The following is a 19,689-nucleotide window of genomic DNA, read 5'->3' as shown; positions in this document are numbered from 1 at the left end:
TGGTACATACCTTGACAGAGACAGCATCCTGAGTGGGCTGAGACGTTGGTACAATATCAGAATCATTCTGTAGATCAATAATCTCAGGAATGTCTTCAGATAACATCTTTTTCTGTGATCTCTAACATGGAACAAAACATTTTACCATCATATGTGTCACATGTATCACTAATCACATAAGAAACAATCAATTTAGCTTCTAATTTGTTCACCGTTTAATTTATAACAAGAATCAGTAATTCTTGCAAGAATCCCAATCATAACAATATATTTTATGGCATTTAGTTTGGCCGATATTTTCAACATAAATGATTTATTGTAATATGTCAACATGGCATTTAGTTTGGCCAATATTTTCAACATGAATGATATTTTGTAGAATGTCAACATTGCATTTGGTTTGGCCGATATTTTCAACATAAATGATTTATTGTAATATGTCAGCATGACATTTAGTTTGGCCGATACTTTCCTGATACTTTCAACATAAAACAATTTATGGTAATATGTCAGCATGACATTTAGTTTGGCCGATACTTTCTACATAAAATATGTAAACATAGCATTTAGTTAGGCTGATACTTTCAACATTAAAAAATTTATGCTAATATATAAACAAGGCATTTAGCTAGGCCAAGACTTTCAACACAAAACAATTTATGGTAATATGTAAATACGGCATTTAGATAAAGGACAATACTTTCAAAATCAATCAACCACAAAACACAGTACAACTAATTACTTAAACATTTACATTTTTGTAAGAACTGCAGGAGCACTTTCTATGTTCACAAAATATGCAATAAAAGATTATCTTACCTTTCTAGACTTTCCATCTTTCAAGTTTAAATCTGTATCTTTTAGTGAGTCATTAATCTCATCATTTCTTAAAGCCCTTTTCTGTATTGCCTGAAAAACAGAGAAAAAATAGTTAAATTCTTAGTGCTTCCACGAAACACCTACTTTATCAACAATGAAATTGACAATGTAAATACAATATAATCTTTAAAATGTATATGACTTGTATGTGGTAAACCATTTATTAGTTGTATATTTATATGAGAAATGGAGATTGTATAGTTGATGCAGCATCAACCAATACTTATCTTATTTATCATATAAGCCAGGGTGCAATACTGTAATAAACCCATTTAATAAAAAAAGTATTACACTAATGTAATAACACTTTGACGTGACATCATTTGGGTTACATAGAAACATAGGGATAAAGCACGCTAATGTTAGCGTCACACTGTAGGCACGTCAATGAAACATGACTATTTCACCTATTAACCGTTCTTATTTTAGAATAGTACATATATGTATATTTGTAAAGATTCAATACTAAATTTATTTACCTTTCTAAAAAAACATTATCATGCTTGCCAGAGGCTCTTAAAATATGATTTTATTCAACTTGTTCAATAAAGTAAGTATTAAATAGGTATTCATTCAGTATCCTCGATATGACCTCTTACTTTTAATGTTCATCAAATTATATGATACTTATACAGTAAACAAAATTTTATCAAAGAAACCTGCAAAAACCTGACCACAAATGTAAAAATCAGTTTATACGAAGGTACTTTTAATTTATCTCTACCTTTGACTGGCTATCATCCAGTGACTGTTTAGTAGGGGATGTATTTTTTGCTGCATCATCAGAGTCTGTTATCTCAACAGTATCCTCAGGTAAAACTTCCTCTCGACTTTTCTAAAAAAAAAGCCAAAGAAAAAAAAGGTGAATGTTTGATACAGCCATACAAGTACTATAACCCAATGATACATTTCTTCCTCACAGTTGGCAATTTCAGAATTAAGTGTGAATAATGAAAAGAAACATGATATTAAATGATGATGATGTGTCTTAAAATCATTCTAAGAATTAGCCTTTACAGGAACCAAACTTAAAGTTTTAAATTCTTACATTAAACAACTTGGGCGCTGAAACAATGGTAATATATATTACAGAAATATGCTCTGAACTGAATACAAAAATATTTTTTGTGTTCTTCTCAGCCAATTTTGATTTATAAGCATTTATACGCTTTTCATCCTTTGGCCATTTTGACCAAAACAACAGAATTGAGGGAATGATCTGAAATTTTGCACACACGTTATTGGTCCAGACATACATCAAATGTTAAAGTATTTCCAGCCCTATCAAGTTAAAAAAACAACAACAAAAACTCAGTGGAGTTCCTTAAAACCTGCTGAATTTGTGTAATTTCGTAATTCTGTGAATTTGAAACAGTCTACATAAAGTTTAAGGGATTTCCAGTGACTTTTCTAGGAATCGAAAAACAGGGGGGATAATTACCGAAAAGTGAGAATTTATTCCATTTGTTGATCTTTTTCCTTCTTACTCTATGTAAAAATTTTCCCCTGCCTCTCAAAAAATAGAGGAGAATTCTCAAAAATATGAGTGGATCCCTCATCACCCCTTCTAGAATAGACACTGGATTTCAATATAAGAACATAAAACTAGAGCTACCAACAGTACAGGGCCTGGACAGACAACATGGATGTGCAGGCTGTCCTGGCTTTATATTGACGGCAAAGACTGGTCACCTTTGGTTTCAGCATCCACCAGATGCTGCTATTTCATGTAAGGTTTGAACCATTTAGTAATAACTTTTTGTGTGCCCCACTTAAACTTAAGGAAACATACAAACATATTTCTTTCATACAGGTGTTTCGTAAGTTTTTTTCTTTCCAAAATTCAAACAAAATTTTGTAAACTGCAGGGAGCAGCTACATTGCAGGGCCCTCATTTTACAACTTTTGGGGCCTAAATTCAGTCCCATTTCCCTCTCCAATTGATATACATTTTCCCCCTACTTTTGAAAACCATTTTTTTTTAATTTGCCTGCCTAAAGATGAAGCCCCTCAACAACATCATATTGAAATTTGGTTTATGCAAAATAAAATATGTAATACTTAACATTATGAGTATTATGAGTATTTTTTATTAACAGAGAAAATTGTCCTATTCTTCTAAACAAAACGCCAAATTCCCCTTACCTCAGGGTTCTAGCCCCAGTATAAGGTAATTAAAGCTCTGTATAGCTTTACACACTTAAGCTTTTAAGACAATTATAATTCTAGATCTTTCTTAATAATCTAATAATAAAAGTACAACTTTCCACTTACAGACATAAAGAATGTTCCTAATGTCCAAATATATAGAATTCTATTTCTATCACAATTTATGTGTAAAATGTTTAACTGCTGAAGACACAATGTATACATTTGGTAAGAATAGACTCATTTTTCATTGGTAACAGTTTGCAAGAATACATGACTGAATTTTTACAACATATTTCAATATTGATCTTTATACCTGAAAAAAACAACAACACTCATTGTTTAAATTTATTCAATAAGACAACAGTGCAACATGTTTCAAAAATATACTATGCAAATCAAGTAAAACAAGCATTTGATAGTATTGCGGGCAATACAGTAGTCCCCTACCGGTCCCTCAAAAAGTTCTTTAATTGTCATACACTCCTGTGTATTGCCATTTATAATGAATTTGAGGCTGAAGTCTGTATTTGAAAATATCAACCACAAAACATAATAAAATAAGTTTGTCTATATCACAGTAATGTGTTAAGTTTCCATGCTTAGTAAGGAAATTATGTTTATACAACCTTGTCATATTATTACGATGTGGGATTTTAAAGTAAATCCTATAAGGAATGAAGAAGTTGGAGTGAAAATACCAGTTTCTCGAAAAAAATCTAAGTTCAAGGGGGACATAATTCTGGAAATAGTCTTGCTAGAGTATTTAACCTTCTCAAAAATGTCGAGTGATAATAAGAAACATATATATGAAGTTTGAAGTAGATACATTAGGAAATAAAGAAGTTATTTAAAAAGACAACATTTTTTTCCCCTAAAAAATCTAAGTTCAAGGGAGGTAATACTGATATTTTTTGTGCTAGAGTTATAAAACCTTGTCACATATGATGTAGTTGATGACCAGAAACTTATATTTTAAAGTTTGAAGTAAACACCTTAAGAAATAAAGAACATATAGTCAAAAAGCTGAAAAATTTAAATCAGAAATCTTGAAATTCAGGCTATTTGTTGCCATAGCAACCAGAATTTTCAACATAGGAAGAAAAGAAAAAGATGTGCATAATCTCCAGACTGCCATCTACCCATATTTCAAGTTTCATAAAAATATTTTCAATACTTTTTGAGTTATCACTGGATCCAGTTTATGTGTTAAATTTGCCATATTTTCAGACTATTTGTTGCCATAGCAATCAGAATTTTCAACATAGGAAGAAAAAAAAAAGACGTGCATAATCTCCATACTGCCATCTATCCATATATCAAGTTTCATAAAAATATTTTCAGTACTTTTTGCGTTATCGCGGGATCCAGTTTTGTGGACGGACGGACTGACGGACTGACAGACTGACGGACAGAAGGACAGACAGACAGACGGACGGAGGGTAAACCTAAAGTCCCCTCCGGTTAAACCGGTACGGTAGGGGACTAAAAACATCTTTAAAAACAATACTTGAGCCGTGTCATGACAAAACCAACATAGTGGGTTTGCGACCAGCATGGATCCAGACCAGCCTGCGCATCCGCACAGTCTGATCAGGATCCATGCTGTTTGCTTACAAACCCTATAACAAGTATAGAAACTGATAGCGAACAGCATGGATCCTGATCAGACTGCGCTGATGCGCAGGCTGGTCTGGATCCATGCTGATCGCAAACCCATTATGTTGGTTTTGTCGTGACACGGCTCATTTGTATTCTCTGTTGATTAATGAATCAAAACTGCTGTGTTTAATGTATATTTAATCTTTAACAACTGTTTCACACTTAGAAGTAAACAATTTTATATGAATTTTACATTGTTTCAGTTTTCCTTTGATTTTGTAACAGGTCCTTGAATTTATACAGAATTTAGTTTAGTTTGATTGTGTAGGAAGCTATAAGGTTATAGACACACTTTCTAAATTCATTCCTGGAACCAACCAGTACTGATCATTGAGTGTCAAGTTTCTTTCTCAAGGAAACAATTATAAGCCCCTGAAAGGGTTTGAACCCACACGGCTAGAGATCCATAGAATACTAGTACAACATGTTAACCACTGACTTATCATGACACTTATACAGGAAGTTCACAATGCTAGAGTAAAGGATTATGATCATCTAAAGTTTCCAGTGAGGGAATATATATTATGAAATCATGTTCGAAAACACTTACAAATAACCTTTCATTTTCTCAATGTACTAAACATTTTATAAGTCAATTTTTGACCTTCAAGTGTGGTCTTCACCTTAAGCTGGCACAAGGGTAAGATGGTTTCTGCACATTGCCCAGTTGGGGACCCCAACTTGGGGTGAACATTTGAGTAAAAGGTTGAAGAAAATCCTTCCATTAGTATAGAATTTATAGAGCGGACATGACATATTGTCTAGTATTGATTGTATGTAAATTTAAAGACTTAAAAAGGGGCATAACTTTGTCAAAATGCAATACAGAGTTATGAAACTTGACCTGCATATCTTATTTGTGACACCTCATATATCTTTTAAGTTTCAAGCAAATACCTGTGCTAGTTTCAGAAATATTCAAATACATGTTAAAATTTAAGAATATTTTCTAAGTCAATTTTTGACCTTCAAGTGTGACCTTGACCTTAAGCCGGCAAAAGGGTGACATGGGTTCTGCACATTACCTTGTTGAGGTGAACATTTGAGCCAAGATTGAAGAAAATCTTTCAATTAGTGTAGGACTTACAGAGCGGACACGACATACTGTGTAATATTTGATTGTTTGATATTTGACCTTCAATTGTGACCTTGATTATGAGCAGACACATGGGCAACATGGGTTTTGCACATCCCCTTGTTGAGTTGAACATTTGAGCCAAGTTTGAAGAAAATCCTTCAATTAGTGTAGGACTTACAGAGCAGACACGACATACTGTGTAATATTTGATTATTTGATATTTGACCTTCAATTGTGACCTTGCCCTAGAGCTGACACATAAGCAACATGGGTTCTGCACATCCCCTAGTTGAGGTGAACATTTGAGCCAAGTTTGAAGAAAATCTTTCCATTAGTGTAGGACTTACAGAGCGGACACGACATACTGTTTAATATATTTGATTGTGTTTGATATTTGACCTTCAATTGTGACCTTGACCTTGAGCTGACACATGGGCAACATGAGTTCTGCACATCCCTTTGAACATTTGAGCCAAGTTTGAAGAAAATCCTTCAATTGGTATAGGAGCTATAGAGTGGACACGAAAATGGAGACGGACAGACCGACTGACCGAACGACGCAACAAAGGGAATCCATTATACCCCCCCCCCCCCACACACACACATTTTGTGGTGGGGGTATAATAAGCAACAAATTTATGCATAATTATTTCACAAAGAGCATCCATGAATGACAAAGCTATGCAGAAAAGAAGGCAATCTATTCACAATCTTCAACTTAGACATACAAGTGTGACCTTGACCTTTGAACTGGATTTAAGCCCTATGTGTGACACATCATCCATCATGTCATACATAATTCTGCAAAATTATTTTAAAATCTATCCGGAATGGCAGCATTGCTGACCAGATACAACCATCTGCAATGCACTGACATGAAAAAATTCATGTCAAGACTTACAAGTGTGACCTTGACCTTAGAGGTAGGGACCTGATTCATGCTCACAACACTTTGTAAATTTTTAAATCTATCCAGAATTGACAGAATTGCTGATCAAACACAAATATTTAAAATCCATCCATAAGTTATGGATCGGACAAAGCTTGGATAGAAGGACAGCAGGGCTGACAGACAGATGGACACTACAAAAACTATATGCTTCCCCGTTTTGAGGTCATAAATACCAATCACAAGAATGCATTTCTAACAGACTAGTTTCGAGGTTCAAAATGATTTTGTATAATATTAACATGGTATGTGCCCATTAGTTCGCAATACATGTACTCTGTAACACTCAATGCGAAAATTCATATTTTTCTGAACATATCACTGGAAAAATCTTAATCACGATCCAAGATGTTGTTTTAAATAGAAAAAGAGTGAGCAGATGCTGCTATCTGTGAGCCTATCCCTTTGTTATAAAATTTTCACAAACAATTTTATTCAGTTATGTAGATATTGACTTGGTTCATATAGTTTATATATTGATGTGGTATAATGATGAGAATATGTTACATCTGTGTTACAGTGAAACAGTCTGTTCAAATGTAAAAACTAGCTGTAATGTATACCAATGATTTCATTATGACATCACAGGAATGAACATATAATTTTATTTTAATTATATCCTACTAGATTTAAGTCTGGACCACAAAAACTTGTATGCAAAATTTCAGATAATTTGCTTACTCAATTTTTCCAGAATAATCATTGAAATATAGCAGAAAAAGCAAACACAAAGGAACCCATAAATGAAGTGTTTCACTCAAATTGGGCTAAAGATGCACAACAAGTCAATTTTCAATTTAGTTTTAAGTATATTTCTTTCTTATCTTTTGCATATTTTTCTGTTTATGTTGATCCGTGTAAGTATGTCAAATTTTATGCTTTCAGGCTTTTTGATCTCAAAGGAGTCCAATAAAATGTAAAGAACTATCTTTTTGTAAAGTATTATTTCATAAAACACTTTGAAAAGTAATATCACACAGCCTTCTTACTTGCTGCTGAACTCTGTGTTTTAAGGTTGCTTTTTTTTAAGGAAGTCTAAAGAGGTCACCAATGGTCACAATACTGTACAGTATATTAAAAAAATTTAAAAAAAAAAAAATGTAAAAGTACATGGTCCAATATTATTAACCCATTACTTCATATAAACGCCTTTTAACGCCTTTTTCATCCCCCCCCCTTTTGTTGTCTCAAATGTTGAAAAAATGCATTATTTAGGCCCTTAACACTTGTTCTTGTTTGAGAAATGTTGTTAAAAAAAGTGACCACTTTTTCGGCGCGGCCCCCCCAACCAAAAGATACATCAGGGGGTTGCCAGAAGGGGGATGTGCCCCCTTCTGTTTGGGAGGTTTGAAGGGGGGCGGAGTCGCCAAGAAAATTTTGGACTTGTGAGAAGCTATAAATGACCCCAGATTGATCATAAGGTAATGTGTAACCAACGCTGAAAAGCATTTGACTCTGTCTCAATCCATTGAGAAGTTGCAGCACTTTGAAATCAATTATGATGGAAAAAATCAACGCAAAATAGTGATTTTTGGCAATTTTGAGATGTCCCCTCGTTGCCATGGTAACAGAAAATTTAAGCCTGAGCATGTTGTTGCAAGGGCAATGGTCCAGTCAACATTTGTGCCAAGTTTGATTAGTGTTGAAGCAGTTTTTATAGTATTATAGCAATTTGAACTTGTAACGGGAGACTTTTCAATGAAAACAGCCATTTTTCACAAAATGCTCATGAAGTAATGGGTTAATGAATTCTGATTATTGCTCTGATGATATTATGAGGTTATTATACATGATTGACTACAAAACTGAATTCTATTGGATGAGTACACAGCTGTTAAACACATACTGAATGACCAAGTCCAACATAGGTTTTGCACCTGTGTGAAAAGTCCAATAGAATCAGTATTGTATTTCACACCTCCAATTTTTAGCTCACCTGTCACAAAGTGACAGGGTGATCTTTTGTGATCTCTTTTCGTCCGTCGTCCGTCCGTCCATCGTCTGTAAACTTTTTCTTTAAATAACATCTCCTCATAAACCACTGAGCCAATTTCATCCAAACTTCACAGGAATGTTCCTTTGGTGGTCACCTTTAAAAATTGTTCAAAGAATTTAATTCCATGCAGAACTCTGGTTGCCATGGCAACCGATAGAAAAAACTTAAAATATCTTCTTTTAAAAAACCCAAAGAGGTAGAGCTTAGATATTTGGCATGAAACATCTTCTAGTGAGTGTCTATCAAGTTTGTTCAAATAAAAGCCCTAGGGTCAAAATTGGCCCCGCCCCAGGGGGTCATTGATTTTCCCTATATGCATATTAAGTAAAAACTTATAAAATCTTCTTTTAAAGAACCCAAAGAGCTAGAGCTAAGATATTTAGCATGAAACATCTTCAAATAAGTGTCTATCAAGTTTGTTCAAATAAAAGCCCTGGGGTCAAAATTGGCTCCGCCCCAGGGGGTCATTGATTTTCCCTATATGCATATAGTAAAAACTTAATAAAATCTTCTTTTAAAGAACCCATAGAGCTAGAGTTTAGATATTTAGCATGAAACATTTTCTGATGGGTGTCTACCAAGTTTGTTCAAATAAAAGCCCTGGGGTCAAAATTGGCCCCGCCCCGGGGCCAATTTATTTCTCTTATATGTGTTTAGCAAAAACTTAAAAAATCTTCTTTGAAAAAAAACAAATAGCTAGAGTTTAGATACTAAGCATGAAACATCTTCTAGTGAGTCTCTACCAAGTTTGTTAAAAAAAAAGCCCTGGGGTCAAAATTGGCTCCGCCCCGGGGGACATTCATTTTCCTTATTTGTGTATAACAAAAACTTAAAAAATCTTCTTTGAAGAAACTCAAATAGCTAGAGTTTAGATATTAAGCACGAAGCATCTTCTAGTGAGTGTCTACAAAGTTTGTTCAAATAAAAGCCCTGGGTCAAAATTAGGGCCCGCCCCGGGGTAAATTGATTTTCCTTATATGTGTATAGCAAAAACTTAAAAATTCTTTAAAAAAAACCCGAATAGCTAGAGTTTAGATATTAAGCAGGAAACATTTTCTAGTAAGTGTCTAAAAAGATTGTTTAAATAAAAGCCCTGGGGTCAAAATTGGCCCCGCCCCAGGTGTGTCACTGTTTTTAACTAAATGTGTAAAGAAATAACTTGACCAGCTAGACCTTAGATGTTTAGCATGAAACATCTTCTAATGGGTGTCTACCAAGTTTGTTCAAATAAAAGCCCTGGGGTTTAAACTGGCCCCGCTTCAGGGGCCTATATACAGGTGAGCGACTTCAGGGCCATCATGGCCCTCTTGTTTACATTTTGATGGAACTTTGTTACTTCAAGTACAATCTTATATGATTCATTTGGACTGGGAAAGAGAAAATGTGGCTAGATGGAGTACAATAGTAATACAATATACATATGTATATGTTTTTTTTGGAATCAGAAACTGAAAATGATGCTAAATAGATATGGTTGCATCCAGTAATGAAAAAACTTATAATATCTTCTTTTAAAAAACCCAAAGAGGTAGAGCTTAGATATTTGGCATGAAACATCTTCTAGTGAGTGTCTATCAAGTTTGTTCAAATAAAAGCCCTAGGGTCAAAATTGGCCCCGCCCCAGGGGGTCATTGATTTTACTCTATATGCATATAGTAAAAACTTATAAAATCTTCTTTTAAAGAACCCAAAGAGCTAGAGCTAAGATATTTAGCATGAAACATCTTCTAATGGGTGTCTACCAAGTTTATTCAAATAAAAGCCCTAGGGTCAAAATTGGCCCCGCCCCAGGGGGTCATTGATTTTCCCTATATGCATATTATTAGTAAAAACTTATAAAATCTTCTTTTAAAGAACCCAAAGAGCTAGAGCTAAGATATTTAGCATGAAACATCTTCAAATAAGTGTCTATCAAGTTTGTTCAAATAAAAGCCCTGGGGTCAAAATTGGCTCCGCCCCAGGGGGTCATTGATTTTCCCTATATGCATATAGTAAAAACTTAATAAAATCTTCTTTTAAAGAACCCATAGAGCTAGAGTTTAGATATTTAGCATGAAACATTTTCTGATGGGTGTCTACCAAGTTTGTTCAAATTAAAGCCCCTGGGGTCAAAATTGGCCCCGCCCAGGGGCCAATTTATTTCTCTTATATGTGTTTAGCAAAAACTTAAAAAATCTTCTTTGAAAAAAAACAAATAGCTAGTGTTTAGATACTAAGCATGAAACATCTTCTAGTGAGTCTCTACCAAGTTTGTTAAAAAAAAAAGCCCTGGGGTCAAAATTGGCCCCGCCCCGGGGGACATTCATTTTCCTTATTTGTGTATAACAAAAACTTAAAAAATCTTCTTTGAAGAAACTCAAATAGCTAGAGTTTAGATATTAAGCACGAAGCATCTTCTAGTGAGTGTCTACAAAGTTTGTTCAAATAAAAGCCCTGGGGTCAAAATTGGGCCCGCCCCGGGGTAAATTGATTTTCCTTATATGTGTATAGCAAAAACTTAAAAATTCTTTGAAAAAACTCGAATAGCTAGAGTTTAGATATTAAGCAGGAAACATTTTCTAGTAAGTGTCTACAAAGATAGTTCAAATAAACGCCCTGGGGTCAAAATTGGCCCCGCCCCAGGTGTGTCACTGTTTTTAACTAAATGTGTAAAGAAATAACTTGACCAGCTAGACCTTAGATGTTTAGCATGAAACATCTTCTAATGGGTGTCTACCAAGTTTGTTCAAATAAAAGCCCTGGGGTTTAAACTGGCCCCGCTTCAGGGGCCTATATACAGGTGAGCGACTTCAGGGCCATCATGGCCCTCTTGTTTACATTTTGATGGAACTTTGTTACTTCAAGTACAATCCTATATGATTCATTTGGACTGGGAAAGAGAAAATGTGGCTAGATGGAGTACAATAGTAATACAATATACATATGTGTATGTTTTTCCGGAATCAGAAACTGAAAATGATGCTAAATAGATATGGTTGCATCCAGTAATGATTTATATTGGAAGACCACAATTTCTGGACTTTCACTGGTTAGTAATATATTAAATGTGGGAAATAAAGTATTATGATACACTGCTATAAGTGCTACATGTACATCTGTTTAAACTGTTTGAACAGTTACTGTTGTTTCATACACTTGTAAATGATTACTATTTCGCTTATTGCAAAGTTTGCTTATTGAGGAGGCTGCTGATCACTTCTTGCAAATTTTGAATTGGGGATTTTTTATTTATAAAACCTAATTAGTGGTCACATTTTGTGATCCTTTTCATTTTCAATATCTTATTTCCTTTCTTTTATAGCAGTCCAGGCTAGGCCTCCAGGGTCAAGATCAGCAGAATCCACCCACTTTTAATGTAATCTTATTTCATGTATGTGCTAATATGTTCCGCATTTTTATCTAGATATATATTATTTTATTCACTTATGATACAGTATAGATCTTTTAAGCATATCCTTAACATATCATTACTATTTATTAATTATTATTATTTTACTTTAAATTATAACATTTAGTGTCTACATCCCACATTATAGTAATTTAATTTGTCTTGTACCATTTGTCTTTCAAAGTTTATCATAATGTGCTTCTTTTATGAGTTTTATGTTTATATGCATGTATGTCGGTCAAAAGCTATACATAGCTTATGTTTTGTAAAATGTTATATATGTATACCGACAATAAATAAATTTTGATTTGATTTGATTTGATTTATTACTTTATGACATATGAAAAGTCAGAGAAAAGGCTGTACAAATTCTCATTTTCATATTTAAGTCAAGATAAAATCAAATCACTAACATATAGGTATAACAGAATAAAAAGAACCATGGTAAAACTCAGTAAGACTTTCAAGAAAAGACTCCTTGTCTATCATTTTAGTCTGAGGAACAAATAAGCATATGGGTAGAACTCAACATGAACATGGAAAAAATAAGCATATGGGTAGAAACTCAACATGAACATGGAAAAAATAAGCATATGGGTAGATACTCAATATGAACATGGAACAAATAAGCATATGGGTAGATACTCAACATGAACATGGTACAAATAAGCATATGGGTAGATTCTCAACTTGAACATGGAAAAAATCAGCATATGGGTAGATTCTCAACAGGAACATGGAGCAAATAATATGAGTAGATTCTCAACATGAATATATCTTATATTTCTAGTTGAATTTGAATCTACAACATTTAATATGTTGATTCACCTCAGAGACCCCACATCTCATTTCCTAATTTAAACCAATAATGTTACAGATGTTCATGTCATGTATTAATGACTTATAATGTATGTCACAAGTGCTTGTATATTACAAGGCTAGCGTGTACACATGTGTTCCCTAGCTGGTATGACTCAACTTAATAACTGCTTAATTTTCATTTGAAATTAAAATGCATAGAATGGGTTAATAAACATTAAGTTAAATTATTTTTACATTGCTTCTTCTGGTAGATCGTCTTGCTGGTGCACTAGTTTTTGGTGTCTTCTGACGTTTAGGTTTCTTCACAACTGGTACAATTTTCTCCACTTTCTCATCTTCACTTGAACTCCATGTGATACTTTGACCTATTTTAAAATATAATACCACACATTTCTTAAACATTGTGCATAATAAAATACATGTTTCAAAACAATAACTGACAAACAGAGATAAATGTATAAGAATATATTTGCTTAATAAGATAAAACAAGCAATTATCATAGTATTGCAAGCAATCCATAAGTCCCCTACCGGTTAGAACCCCAGCAACTCTCTGATGGGCCATTGGCCAGTCAATTTTACCAGTGAATGAATGACATGAATGAACTTAAATCTTTTGAGTTCTAAGTTTTTCTATATCACAGTAATGTGTTAAGTTTCCCTGCCTAGTAAGAAAATTATGTTAATACAACCTTGTCATATTATTACGATGTGGGATTTTAAAGTAAATCCTATAAGGAATGAAGAAGTTGGAGTGAATAATACCAATTTCTTGAAAAAAAACTAAGTTCAAGGGGGACATAATTCTGGAAATAGTCTTGCTAGAGTATTTAACCTTCTCAAAAATGTTGAGTGATAATAAGAAACATATATATGAAGTTTGAAGTAGATACATTAGGAAATAAAGAAGTTATTTAAACAAGAGCTGTCGGTAGGACAGCAATGCTCGACTATTCTTAGTGCTTGATTGTAAAAAAAAATGCTTGATACAGTTACCTCCTCCTGTTTACAGGTTGGGGTAATGATGGTGAACAAGTGTGCAAAGTTTTAAAGCCATATGTCAATGGACTTTGAAAATACTTGAGGTATTACAAAAACTTTAACTTAAATTCTAAGTCGAAAAAGGGGCATAATTCTGTCAAAATGCTTGATACAGTTACCTCCTCCTGTTTACAGGTTGGGGTAATGATGGTGAACAAGTGTGCAAAGTTTCAAAGCCATATGTCAATGGACTTTGAAAATATTTGAGGTATTACAAAAACTTTAACGTAAATTCTAAGTCGAAAAAAGGGGCATAATTCTGTCAAAATGATTGATACAGTTACCTCCTCCTGTTTACGGGTTGGGGTAATGATGGTGAACAAGTGTGCAAAGATTCAAAGCCATATGTCAATGGACTTTGAAAATATTTGAACTATTACAAAAACTTTAACGTAAATTCTAAGTCGAAAAAGGGGCATAATTCTGTCAAAATGATTGATACAGTTACCTCCTCCTGTTTACAGGTTGGGGTAATGATGGTGAACAAGTGTGCAAAGTTTCAAAGCCATATGTCAATGGACTTTGAAAATATTGAAACTATTACAAAAACTTTAACATAAGTGGTTACGCGGACGCCGACGCGGACGCCGACGCTCGGGTGACTACAATAGCTCTACTTATTCTTATCGAATAGTCGAGCTAAAAAGACAACATTTTTTTTCATAAAAATTCTAAGTTCAAGGGAGGTAATACTGATAATTGTTGTGCTAGAGTTGTTAACCTTGTCACATATGTGGTTGATGATCAGAAACATATATTTAAAGTTTGAAGTAAACACCTTAAGAAATAAAGAACTTATAGTGAAAAAGCTGAAAAATTTAAATGAGAAATCTTGAAATTCAGGCTATTTGTTGCCATAGCAACCAGAATTTTCAACATAGGAAGAAACGAAAAAGATGTGCATATTCTCCAGACTGCCATCTACCCATATTTCAAGTTTCATAAAAATATTTTCAGTACTTTTTGAATTATCACTGGATCCAGTTTATGTGTTAAATTTGCCATATTTTCAGACTATTTGTTGCCATAGTAACCAGAATTTTCAACATACGAAGAAAAAAAAAGACGTGCATAATCTCCATACTGCCATCTATCCATATATTAAGTTTCATAAAAATATTTTCAGTACTTTTTGCGTTATCGCGGGATCCAGTTTTGTGGACGGACGGACTGACAGACAGACAGACGGACAGACAGACAGACGGACGGAGGGTAAACCTAAAGTCCCCTCCGGTTAAACCGGTAGGGGACTAAAAATAGAATTGGGTTCCTAATAAAAAATATAATATAAATTATATATACATATATATATATACAGGTATATAAAAATCATTCAGTATTTTACACTATATTAATAGGACCATGATCATACCAACAACAGATATCTTACTTTTGTCTTCCTCATAGCCAAATGCCAATTTTTCAAATATATTTCCATGACTGAATACAGATTCAGAAGATTTTCTTTTCCCTGGCTCTATTTTCTTTTTTGTTGCACTTCCACTGTCAATATTAAAATCTGCAAACCCTTCCGCACATCGGGACCAGTCCAGTGATCTATTTTTAGATGCTGACATAGTTTCATGGCCTTAAAATAGAAATAAAAGTAATCTCTAGGCATTTCTAGTATATCCTATTTTGATATTAACAACCTTTTGGAATTAACCTTTTAACTGAATTACAAATGGAATGAACCTGTAATGTTAAATTCAAGCATTCATTAATGGATGTTCTTGCATTACTGAATACCTTTTTTCATTTGAAAATTCATCTCCTCCTTTCATGTCATGGAATAATGCAATATAAAGGGAGATAATTAATTCTTGAAATTAATTAAGATTGAAAAAATGTGGCTATTCTTCAAGAAAAATTCACAACTGAGAACAATGTCTGACGTTTTTTTATATTTTAAGCTTTAAGGGCATAAAGCTATAGTTTACAAAATATTGTTTAAAAAGAATAATTTAAAAATATCTGTATGAAATAAATATGTTTTGTGTTTTTTCCTCAATAAAAGCAGATGGTGCATGAGCAAACTCTTTGCTTAGCAGTCAAAACCCTTTTTAAGACAGCAGCATAATATTTTGTTCCAGAACATTTTATTCAGTTTCTGTACTATATTTACATGTTAAACTAGAACTATCACTAAATGTGATTAATACCCCCACAAGACTGCTTAGGAAATGAGGATGTTACTAGTAACAGAATACCTTGTAAAAGAATTGAAATATACAGTTATGGTTGTGGGCAATTAAAGATAGTTGTGGTTCTTGTATGTTGCATTTCCTTTCAATGTGGTTGGCCATTGATGAAGTTTAATTGAATAACTCTGTAATAAGTCCAGAAAGACAAAGAAAAGGAATAAAGGGCAATAACTCTATAAATACTAGAGTTATAGTTCTTGTGCACTGCACTTCCTCTTATTGTGCTTGACCATTGTATGAAGTTGTTTTGAATTCCAACCAGTACGTGTTAAGTTATGCTCCTGACAAGGAAAAGTATCAAAGGGCAGTAACTCTGTATTTTGTCAAAATGGAGTTATGGCTCTTGTGCACTGCACTTCCTTTTAATGTCCTTGACAACTGTATGAAGTTGTATTGAATTCCAAACAGTAGTTTTCAAGTTATGCTATGGACAAGGAAAAGTATAAAAGGGCAATAATTCTGTAATTAGTCAAGATGGAGTTATGGTTTTTATGCACTGCACTTCCTTTCAATGTGCTTGACCATTGTATGTAGTTATATTGAATTCAAACTATTAGTCTTCAAGTTATGGTCCGGACAAAAAAATGCAATGGAAAAGCAACAAAGGGCAATAACTCTGTAATTACTTTAGATAGAGTTATGGTTCTTGTGCACTGCACTTCCCCTTATTGTGTTTGACAATTGTATGAAGTTGTTTTGAATTCCAACCAGTTGTTTTCAAGTTATGCCCCTGAGAAGGAAAAGTAACAAAGGGCAATAACTCTGTAATTAGTCAAGATAGAGTTATGGTTCTTGTGCACTGCACTTCCTCTCAATGTGCTTGACCATTGTATGTAGTTATATTGAATTCAAACAATTAGTCTTCAAGTTATGGTCCGGACAAAAAAAAGCAATGGAAAAGCAACAAAGGGCAATAACTCTGTAATTACTTTAGATAGAGTTATGGTTCTTGTGCACTGCACTTCCCCTTATTGTGTTTGACAATTGTATGAAGTTGTTTTGAATTCCAACAAGTAGTTTTCAAGCTATGCCCCGGACAAGGAAAAGTAACAAAGGGCAATAACTCTGTAATTAGTCAAGATAGAGTTATGGTTCTTGAGCACTGCACTTCCTCTCAATGTGCTTGACCATTGTATGTAGATATATTGAATTCAAACTATTAGTCTTCAAGTTATGGTCGGGACAAAAAGAAGCAATGGAAAAGCAACAAAGGGCAATAACTCTGTAATTACTTTAGATAGAGTTATGGTTCTTGTGCACTGCACTTCCCCTTATTATGTTTGACAATTGTATGAAGCTGTTTTGAATTACAACCAGTAGTTTTCAAGTTATGCCCCGGACAAGGAAAAGTTACAAAGGGCAATAACTCTGTAATTAGTCAAGATAGAGTTATGGTTCTTGTGCACTGCACTTCCTCTCAATGTGCTTGACCATTGTATGTAGTTATATTGAATTCAAACTATTAGTCTTCAAGTTATGGTCCGGACAAAAAGAAGCAATGGAAAAGCAACAAAGAGCAATAACTCTGTAATTACTTTAGATAGAGTTATGGTTCTTGTGCACTGCACTTCCCCTTATTGTGTTTGACAATTGTATGAAGTTGTTTTGAATTCCAACCAGTAGTTTTCAAGTTATGCCCCGGACAAGGAAAAGTAACAAAGGGCAATAACTCTGTAATTAGTCAAGATAGAGTTATGGTTCTTGTGCACTGCACTTCCTCTCAATGTGCTTGACCATTGTATGTAGTTATATTGAATTCCAACCATTAGTCTTCAAGTTATGCTCCGGACAAGGAAAATGCAACGGACGTCTGGACCGACCGACCGACCGACCGACCGACCAACCGACCGACCGACCACCGGGTGACTCCTATATACCCCCCCAAACTTCGTTTTTGGGGGTATAATAACAGAAACATTCTATTTTGCAACTCTGTTTAGAATCAACCATAACATTCTGGAATCCAGGATTATGGAAACAACATAATTTTACCACTTATATGTATCATAAAAATATTTCATTACATACAGCTAAAGTATATAGAGTTTATTCAGTGAAATTTTAACAATTAAGAAACCCAAAGGAAGTGACCCAAGGTAGTGACCATGGCTTCTTAATTGTCAAAATGTTTACTTAATAAAAACTAACTTATTCAGTGTTTAGCCTCATTTGACCCCGCTGGAATGCCTCCAGCCAATAGAAAGTATGATGGGTGGAGTTTAGGGGGCATATTTCATTTATCAGTTATGTCATTTAATGTTTAAATAACAAAGGTGAGTCAGGTTACAGAGTGCACAGTGTTCATATCTGTATCCCTTAAAATGTTGCAATTTTCTGAAAAATATTGGATGTGAATGATTTTTGTGATATCAACATTAGCCCTTCCATGTGCAATTTTGTTGCTGAGAGTTTGAGGACACTTTCATATGACGTTAAATATACTGAAACAATATGTAAAGAGGAGTGAAACTTTACCCTTCATGTGCCTGTGTGCATAAACTGATAAATGTTTAAAAGAAAATCCTCATCAATTTATGATTTATACATGCTAGATCAAAATGTTAAAAATGCTTGTGTTTTTCTATGTTTTCTCCATGGCATTATAAACAAAATGACCATAAAAAACGGTAGTAAAGAAAAAATTGACTTTGTTCTCACTTAAAATATTCTACCAATGTCAAGTTGTCTTAATTATAAGGCGGGGCACCTATATTCAGTTTACACATGTGCACTTTATTCCAAACTTTTAATGATTGAGAGTTCAACTTCATAAATAACAACAAGTTTATCTATTACAGTTAAACTTCCTTCGCTCGAACTCTGGATCGCTTGAATACCTCCCTTTGCTCGAACTCATCGCCCAGTTCCGGCAAAATTCCTATCCTATATGTTATATATTGTTCTACCTCAGATCGCTCGAACACTGATCCCTCAAACTTTTGAACCTGATCTCTGGTCCATTGGGCAGAAATACAGTTACAACCACACCATTTTGGTCAAACAAAAAAAGGCAACAAAAGTTGCGGTCGACAGGTACTAAATAAGTGACAGCCGGCGACACGTTTTAAACACCTCGTGATCGTGATAAAGGCAATTAATGTTAATTGATACAAAACTATAGGTGTTGTAACCGAATTGTTTGTTATGATAATATTGTTTATTTGCCCTCTTCAGTAACGATAAAAGGAAAATAACTCGTGAAATAAGTTAAATGTGCAAGTCAATAAATAGATGACGTTTACCCCGGACGGCTTTAATCAAAACCTTGGTGCATGTAACGTGAATATCTATAGAATGATACTTGTATGTGTGTTTATTTTAGTAAATGACTACAAATAAATGCTGCTGTTAAATGTCGTTGTTTTTTAAATAATTAGTTAATTCATCGTTTAAAATTCATTTTATCCCATAATACACATAAAAATATATTTTGAATATTGTTCAATAAGATTGGAAAACGATTGCCCAATCGACTCAACCATTTATAATATGCATGAATATAGATTTAAACATGTACCGTTA

At 33.9% G+C, this 19,689-nt stretch overlaps 1 protein-coding gene across 1 annotated transcript in view; it reads right to left on the bottom strand.

Moving 5' to 3' along the window:
- Nucleotides 1–19,689, bottom strand: part of LOC132723294 (DNA repair-scaffolding protein-like) — a 39,518-nt gene that overhangs the window by 17,044 nt on the left and 2,785 nt on the right. The window contains exons 2-6 of the mRNA XM_060707968.1: nt 15,354–15,551; nt 13,157–13,287; nt 1,604–1,714; nt 820–909; nt 11–121 (exon numbers count right to left, since the gene is read on the bottom strand). Of these exons, the coding sequence (XP_060563951.1) occupies nt 11–121; nt 820–909; nt 1,604–1,714; nt 13,157–13,287; nt 15,354–15,551 (641 nt within the window). The remainder of the gene's footprint in view (nt 1–10; nt 122–819; nt 910–1,603; nt 1,715–13,156; nt 13,288–15,353; nt 15,552–19,689) is intronic.

Source organism: Ruditapes philippinarum, unplaced genomic scaffold (assembly GCF_026571515.1).
Source record: "Ruditapes philippinarum isolate M1 unplaced genomic scaffold, ASM2657151v2 ctg2128_1_1_1_1, whole genome shotgun sequence".
NCBI classification, from domain to species: Eukaryota; Metazoa; Mollusca; class Bivalvia; order Venerida; family Veneridae; genus Ruditapes; species Ruditapes philippinarum.
The sequence above is the reverse complement of the archived record's forward strand: the minus strand, read 5'-3'. Positions and strand labels throughout refer to the sequence as shown.